The sequence below is a fragment of the Morone saxatilis genome, unplaced genomic scaffold (genome assembly GCF_004916995.1).
Source record: "Morone saxatilis isolate NCDOM2014 unplaced genomic scaffold, NCSU_SB_2.0 Contig3, whole genome shotgun sequence".
NCBI lineage: Eukaryota > Metazoa > Chordata > Actinopteri > Moronidae > Morone > Morone saxatilis.
This window is the reverse complement of record NW_023339873.1, coordinates 6,725,071-6,733,798: the sequence shown is the minus strand read 5'-3', so window position 1 is coordinate 6,733,798 and position 8,728 is coordinate 6,725,071. Positions and strand designations below refer to the sequence as shown.

The following is an 8,728-nucleotide window of genomic DNA, read 5'->3' as shown; positions in this document are numbered from 1 at the left end:
TTTTTTACCACCCAGGGGAGCTGGAGGAGGAGATGGAGAATCCAGAGATGTCGGACCTCCCCGAGAAACAGAAACACCAGCTCAGACACAGAGAGCTCTTCCTGTCCCGTCAACTGGAGTCTTTACCCGCAACACATATCAGGTACACTGCTGTACACCACCCTGGTATTGAATTATATTATTATTGGATATTTTTTTCTTTCTTTTCATTTCAGATTTTTCTCACCTTCTCTCTTTCCCCCAAGAATTTTGGACTCACACTGTGCACTATTTTGATAGGAAATACCTATCCCAGGCTGCGAATAAAACCTCCATGCAATTCTTTTTTGGCCCACTATTAAGTCCAAATGCCAATTTTCCCTCAAAACAAAAACAACTTCCCGTGGAATTTATTGTTTACACACTCAAAACAAATGAATCTGATAAGCTGCACTAGAAAATGACAGTTCATAGAAATCAAATGCAGTCGCCTTGCTTCGTTGTCTTTTACTGTTTAAATTTAAAGTTTTACTCCTTAAAAATGTCAGTCTTGGATTATTTGGTGCAACACCTGTGGTTACCGTGGTAACAGCAAGTGGGGTTTAATACTACAGCAAACACTCTTTGAGCAGCTAGTTACAACAGTAGAACAACTGGTGCATCTGTTTACTGTGCAACTCTGCAGCAGGACGCAGTGAAGTCGGTAAAGTGACCAATATAGAGTGATAATTATGGCTTTTGCAAAAACCAAAACAAAATCCAGACTTTAAATATGATTTAAAATGGGGTTTGATTTCATGAAAATCTGAAGGTTTGAGGCTGCAACTAATGATTGTTTTCAGTATTGCTTTAAACTTCTAATTATTTTCTCGATTCATTGCTTTGTCTACAAAAAAATAAAAATGTGAGAAATGCCACAGTAAATATAAAATCCTAGAGCACAAGGTGATGTCTTTAGATGTCCTGTTTTGTCCAGCCAACAATCTGTAATCCCCCACATGTCCAGAAAAAAAGACGAAGTTTTCCAGTCATGGAAACACCTGGAAATTGTTTAAAATGACCAAATATCCTCAAAACAATCGATGCTGTCCTGGAAATGTTTAATTGTATTTTAGCCCCGCGCTCAGATGGCCTGCATGAACATGGGTGTGTTTCTGCACGAGGCCACAGCTCGCCTGTGGAGAGCCAACAGCAAAGCACACCATGAAAGTGAGATGATGCAGAGTGTGTATTGTAATGAACCTGAGGCACTTTATCACGAACCCTGCATCACTGAACAAGGAGGAATAAAACTGGGGTTAAATCAGTGTGTCAGTATTGGGTCTAACGCTAAAATATACGACTGTTTGTGAGCAAGTGCTGTCCTCTATTGCCAAGATTTCCTGTAAGAATCCAGCAGCATATTCTCACGTTTGAGAACTTGTCAGATAAATGGCTTTTTTGCTTGAAAAGTGAACATTATCAATTATCAAAATAGTAGAGTCAATTTCTTTCGATCAAATAATTAAAAGAAAATGACTAATGCAGCTCTACTAAACTATGTGTTCGAGGTAGCATAAATTTAGTAGCAATAAAAGCATTAAATCTGTGACACTGATCATATTGTTTTTTTAATGACCTTTTGAGATTTCATGAAGTAGTTTGACTGTTAACCCATTTTTTTCAGTTTCTGCTGCTCCGGCTGTTCAATAACTTCCAGATTACATCGAATAAACCTTTATCCTATAATGTACGTAAAGCAAATTTCTACCTTTTGGATTCTGCGCTGTAAAAACTGGAGTTGGTAGATGAAGATGTGATCATGTATTGATTCCTTCAATCGCATTATCTGCCACACGTGCGTCTGAAAGATGTTTAGATCCCATCAGTCCTCAGTTGACTCAAACCAACTCAAAACAATCCACTCATATGCAGCACGGCACTAAATGTCACCAGAAAGCTGTTTCTACATATAGAACTGTCTCTGGGCATTTCTGTGCATTAGTAATCTCCAGGCAAACCCAACTAATCATTACCAAATTATTACTTGACATTTCTAAAGAGACGCAGGAAGAGCAAACTGACATCTGCTCAAATAAAAATACTCTGATGAGGCGTTTGTTTAGCGAGGATTCAGACTTGATTAAGATTTCTGAGTTAATACCAGCATGCAGCAAGGTTACAGGAGGTGTTTGACTTTATTACCATGCCAAATCATATTTGCTCCAGGCTAGAGAGGTATGACTAATTAGCTGGTAAATAATTTGAATTCAGATGGTGGCAGTTAAGGGACAGAGATGAGTGCTGCCAGTGTCAACACACTGGACCCTGATTTGTCAAATAACAGGCTGTTCCAGCTGGAACCGAATCAAATACCATCGTCGCAGATTCTGTTCCTACATCAAAGTATCCGCTTAGACAGTTTCTGTTGCAGAGGAGAGCTTGGACCCAGCGTAGCAGCTTTCATCTGGCACTTATGTAATGTGTTATCCCCTGATCTTTAAGTCTTGTCTGTTATTCTGTGTTTCACATGTTAAGTATTCACTCTTCCCTCTCTCCCCTCCCATGTACTTCCCTTCCTTACATCCTCCAGGGGGAAGTGCTGTGTGACACTGCTGAACGAAACAGAAGCTCTGAAGTCGTACCTGGACAGAGAGGTATGTACACCGGCTCTTTGTGCCAGATAATACGACGGGGTCTTCTAAACTGTGATTAGGTGTGTTGGATTTCAGGATTGTGTATGTGTGTATAGGTATATATGTGTGTGTGTGGGACTTATGAGTTAAGAGATTCTTGTTTCCAGATGAATTATTCAACGTGTTGACCCAGAATGTTCTTTTCACATACAGTAATGAGGAGACGAGAGACTAGCAGAGGGGAAAGTACACGCACACACACATGCAGAGACAGTTGCACTCCTCTCTTTCGCCTCTGCCCGTCTCGCTTCCTGTTCCTTTCATTCCGTCCTCACGCCTTCCTGCCATCTGTATTTCCCAGGATGCCTTCTTCTACTCGCTGGTGTATGACCCTCAGCAAAAGACTCTGCTGGCTGATAAGGGGGAGATCCGTGTCGGGAACAAGTTCCAGGCAGACATCACCGACCTCCTGAAAGAAGGTACATCATACTTAAAGTTTTGGGTGTTTTAATTGACACAGTTTTCCAGATAAGTTTATTCAGAGTAGCACATTAACTTTTCCTACAGGCGTCTTTCTACACTGCAGTGTACTGAATTTTTTTTTTTTTCTTTTTTCTTTTTCAGCATTTTTTTTTTCAGCATAAATAGAGCAGTCTGAGCCATAATAAACTACTCAACTTTTTTTTAATTGCTCAGTTCTCAGGAACATTTCATGGGCTTTAAGCTTCCTTTTCTGCTCCGAGCCACTTTACTTTCTTTTTTCTTTTTTTTAACAAGTAAAGTTATAATAAAACAACTAACCTAGGTTTCCATGGCAATCATATCATTGCAGCATGATTATATGTAATCAAAGCATTTGAAATAACAGATTGTCTATGTGCTGCACAAGTGATGATTTTACAGTCACACGGACAGTAAGGATGGGTTGCATGATGTTCCTCGAAAAGAAGACAACTTCTAAAGTCAAAACACTAATGAATGTATACAGGCAAGCATACTTATGTATGAATGCACAACTGGGAACTCAGATACAGTAAAACAAGCACCTGTATTGTTTCCCTTTCCGTAGTTTCTCTGGTTGCTATGGTGACATGGCGAGCCGCTGCTGCCGACCTTGGCGGCACGTCTGAAACTGCTCGCTGTCTGAAAGCACCTTAAAGCAGCAACTATTCATACTGTATGTTTCACATCTGAAAGCTGGTTAGAAATGTGGCCCCTAATTTAAACTCCGAAAAAGTCATTGCATAAGGTACAATGTCTAAAGTCAGAGTTCAATAACTTTGAAACTTGTCCAAAATATTAAACAAATTTCATTCAAGCAGTCTGAAAGATATTTTCCAGACATTTTGTGTCAGCATTTTGTGCAGATATTAAGTATTTTCAAATGTGAGTGTTTTTCTGCCAAATGTAGGGTTCAGTGTTTTGCCAGATTTTTATTCTTAGCAGGTGGGAAAACCTCTGAAATTGCAATTAGGGCACCATGGGACACTAAGCTCTCTAATTAAACCCATGTTAATGAAATTCTGTTACATGTGTTAGAAGCTCAGGCAGGTTGGCTGGTTTGTTGCAGGCTGGCAGCTTGACAGACCCCACCTATTCAACTCTGGGATTCATTAAAGCTTTACACAAGGTAGTCATTTTGTAAAAGTAAAACCAGGACAAAAACCTAATTTGATTGTGGATTATACAAACTTATTGTTCACATGTGGTCAATAAGGAACCATAGTGGCCTTGAAAGGCAAAGCAGAATTAACTGTATATCTGTGTGTCTTCTGCGCCCATGTAGGTGAGGATGACGGCAGAGACTTGGAGAAACTAGAGGAGAAGGTCTGGGACCCCAACAGCTCACTGACGGAGAAACAGATTGACCAATTCTTAGTAGTAGCTCGGTGAGTAAACGCCAAAGTGCATACGCATACATATAATTAGAAATAAAACATATACATGAATTAATTTTGCTTGTTTGCTTTCTTGCTGGGAAATATTAGAGAAAAATACAACTCTCATATCTTTTATTCTGAATATGAAGCTTCAGCCAAGAGATGGTTGTCTTAGCTTAGCATAGAGACTGGAAGCAAGGGGAAACGGTTAGTTTGTCTCTGAGAGATACAGTGTGTTAATGTTGTTTTAATAAGTGAGCTTTAGAGGTGGTGGTAGGTGGATTTTGTTTCCTTTGGACAAAGCCTGGCTAGCTGTTTCCCCCTGCTTCTCTGCTCTAGTGCTAAGCTAAACTTACTGTCTCCTGGCTCCTGCTTTATATTTATGTATTTTACATTTCAAGAGTGGTATTGATCTTCTCAACTAACTCTGCCTTAAAGCAAAAAAGTATATTCCCCACAATGTCAAACTATTCCTCTAAACTATGTGAAACTTTTCCTAACATTGGTGATTTCTCTATTTTTTTAAAGCGAGATGTGGGCACTAGTTTTAGCCCCTTCAGTGCTAATTAGCTGGAGTTACATGAACTCTACATGACGAAAGTAAAAATACAAGTTTATTTGCTGTCTTTTCATATATATTATATTCTTTTTCTTCATCTTTTGCATCATGTCTTTGTCCCATAGGTCAGTAGGTACATTCGCCCGAGCCTTGGACTGCAGTAGTTCTGTCCGACAGCCCAGTCTTCACATGAGTGCTGCGGCAGCCTCCAGAGACATCACCTTGGTGAGATACAAACACACACAAAAGACACACCATAGATGAGAAGTTTGCGGGGGAAGCAGTAGTGATAATCAAAGAAAACGCTTGTCGTGCACATGTGTATTTATGTGTGTATTTATGTGTGTGTTTGTGTGTCTGTTAGTAAATGTTGAGGGCTGTCTCTGGTTATCCTTAACAAGCACTTGGCCCCAGAAGCCTGGTGCGGGTCTATTCTGCCCTAGATCTTATCCTCATATATAAAACATAGATGAGAGGCCTTGTAGTTTCCCACATGCACACACAAACACAGCCCAAAGCCTTAGACAAGGGGCTGCATATAAACTCGGTGGATTAAACAAATAAAAATTAATCGTACTCCTCCCAACAAGTCGGCAGAATATTGCAGAAATTCATCCAGACAACGTTAAAACAACAATAATTTGTTTTTATATCTTGTGTTTTAGTTTCACGCCATGGACACCCTCCATGCCACGGGCTATGACATGACTCGAGCCATCGCAGCGCTGGTGCCTCAGGGTGGGCCTGTCCTCTGCAGGGATGAAATGGAGGAGTGGAGCGCCTCTGAGGCCAACCTGTTTGAGGAGGCACTAGAGAAATACGGCAAAGACTTCACAGATATCCAACAGGATTTTGTGAGTAGCAAACCCAACGAAAAAACATGTTTAAGGAATAGTTTGACAGTCTGGGAAATATGCTTAATAAGTCAGATGAGAAGATCAGTACCACTCTCATATCTGTCCGTAAAAGACGAAACTGCAGACGCGGGATGGTTAGCGTTACAGCTGGAAACAGCTAGCCGTCTTAAAGCTAAAAGAAATACACCTGTGAGGGCTTCTGGTCACATAATCATAGTCGTATGTCATAGTGACAGCAAGAATCCAGGAAGTCTGGCACATAACCTCCATTATAACCCCAACGTGTTGTTTGTACAGTTTGCTTTTGAACAGATTAAACAAACAAGATAGAGTTGCTGGTAGACGTATTTCGAAAACTGCAAATAACACAACTCCGGGTCAACTTGAGGAATTTTCTTCGAAAACCCCCTGAAATAATTTAAAAATCGAATTTCAGATAAGTTACTAGATAGGATTATCATTATCATATTATCAGGCTGTACGATTTGAGGAGAATCAGGCACATCTTAATATTCTGTCTTTTTTTATATTGTTTTGGGGCTTTTATTGCCTTTTAATTGAAAGAGACAGCTAAAGAGTGACAGGGAAGGGGCAGCGAGGGGCTGACACGCAGCAAAAGGGCCACAGGCCGGGGTCGGTCGCTGCAGCAAGGACTCAGCCTTGGTACATGGGCCGCCAGCTCTACCAGGTGAGCTACCTGGGCGCCCCACTATGGCATTATCTGACTACAGCTGACATTTTAATTTAATCAAATGAAATGTTTGTAGAAACAAACATAAGACTGGTATTGGCAAGAAAGTAAACAAGCGTTTTTTTCCCACAATGTAAAACTATTCCTGTAATTGTGGAGAATTGTGTGTCACAGTCATTTTTTATATATCATATCTCTGTGTGGTCGGTTTCTTTTATTAAGAGTATTCAGAGACAACACATCGAGCACTTGGTATGCTGCTCATCTGCCCGTACGTGGGATGCCCATAGTCACATTTAGAGATGTGTGCAGTAGGTATAGTGCAGAAACCACAGAATTAGAGTTCTGTAGAAGACATTTGGACTTGATTTAGACATTTAGCTGATGTTGTACAGAACAACTCTCAAGCACAATAGTAGTCTTGTAAGCTAAGACTGAAAATGTTAGAGCTAAGCACAATGACCAATTATCCCAAGAAACATTCCACAGAAATATCTTTGAGAAAACTAACTAAAGGCAGGAGAAAGCTGCCTTTCTGCTGCAGCCCCTCGCAGTCCTCTGTGCTTTCAGCCTGAGAAGAATGGTGCTGCCGTTTGTGGACTTTACTACACAGTGTGCTAATCTGTAACTGTGTGCATCACTCCACCACCTGGTGGCTGGCTGCTGTCAGTGCTGCTCACTCAGGTTTCCACCCAGGCCTTCTCTCAAACAACAGGACTACACCACCATTATGGGTGGGGCCTCAACTTGACAGCTCTTTTTTTGTTTTTGCTTTCAAACTTCTTGGAGGGAACTTTGCATTGCAACTTCAGTAGGTTCAAGCTGATTCTGTGGCCAGTTGTGGTGTTTTTGGACATTTTGTATAAAGAATCTCTTTTGTATAAAAAGTTGTTTATGCGACAGATGAGGAAAATACAGCTAACCTGAGGCATTTGTGTTAAAAATAATCGTCTTTTAATAGATGACCTAAAGGTTTTTAGGTCATGAAAATGTAGAAATGTAGTGTCTTGACTGTGTCTGTGTGTGCAGACAATCTTCTTTGTCGGTCTGGAGATTGAAACCCAGCAACCTCTCAGTCATTATTTTGTGCCCTCTCTCCTTCCCCAGTTGCCCTGGAAGTCCCTGACGAGTATTATTGAGTATTACTACATGTGGAAGACCACAGACAGATATGTACAGCAGGTAAACACATTCAGTACACTTTTTAAATGGTTATTTCCTTTCTTTAAAGCTCAATAACTGTTACAGGTTGATCCTTTTGTTTGCATCCCATTTACATCCCTTGTGAAAAAGGAATATTGTTCATTCTTTTACACTTCATGTTTCTCATTATTTTCTGGCTAATGAATCATGTCAGGCCCAAAATGATTCCTTTTTTAGTTTGTTGTCTTCTTTTTATTCTCCTTTTTGGCCAGTATCACTTTGATAGAAAATAAAAGTTATAACAAATATAATCATAAACATATCTTTCTTATATTTTTATTTTAAGTTCATTAATTCATAAAAAGCCCTTAAAGTCTTTTAAGTCTTAAAATCAATAAAATCCTTATAGGGTTCTGAACTCAGGGTTGATAATTGTATTCCTTAAATGCTTTACACTTAAATGTTTTACACTTTAAATGCTGTTGTTTTTTTAAACTAGTGTTGTGGGAAGTAACATCTCTAATCACACCTTCATTTCTCTGCTTTCTCCTCAACCTCTGTCTCTGCTCCAGAAACGATTAAAAGCAGCCGAGGCAGAAAGCAAGTTGAAGCAGGTCTATATCCCTAACTAGTGAGTACCTCAGTGCAACTCTGAAGTCCTCATTTGAATACAGTGAGATATCAAGAAAGAGTTATTCTGACCCTCCCAGCAACATCTCTGCTAAACTCGGACATCTGCTGCTGTTGTTAGAGCACAAACCCCTTCTTTCACTTCATTAGTATTCCTGACAGCTCTCAATACAGTATCAGTATAACTGCTGTCTCCGTGAGCAGCAGACTGCTGAATGTTATCTATTCTCTTTGACCTGAATTATCTCTGCTGGTCTGACCCTCTCCCTGTCCCTGTGCCCCTCCAGTAACAAGCCAAACCCCAACCAGCTGAGTAACAATGTAAAACCAGCCCTGGTGAATGGAGCGGCGGGTCCGGTGGGTCCGGTGGGTCC

The 8,728-nt window shown here is 40.3% G+C and overlaps 1 protein-coding gene across 2 annotated transcripts in view; it reads left to right on the top strand.

The window, feature by feature from the left end:
• Positions 1-8,728, top strand: part of mta1 (metastasis associated 1) — a 43,926-nt gene that overhangs the window by 27,945 nt on the left and 7,253 nt on the right. For both annotated transcript variants that reach the window (XM_035674541.1, XM_035674540.1), the window contains exons 4-12: positions 16-142; positions 2,552-2,615; positions 2,956-3,073; positions 4,381-4,483; positions 5,159-5,258; positions 5,699-5,887; positions 7,689-7,763; positions 8,297-8,355; positions 8,642-8,728. In XM_035674541.1, coding sequence (XP_035530434.1) covers positions 16-142; positions 2,552-2,615; positions 2,956-3,073; positions 4,381-4,483; positions 5,159-5,258; positions 5,699-5,887; positions 7,689-7,763; positions 8,297-8,355; positions 8,642-8,728 — 922 coding nt within the window. The remainder of the gene's footprint in view (positions 1-15; positions 143-2,551; positions 2,616-2,955; positions 3,074-4,380; positions 4,484-5,158; positions 5,259-5,698; positions 5,888-7,688; positions 7,764-8,296; positions 8,356-8,641) is intronic.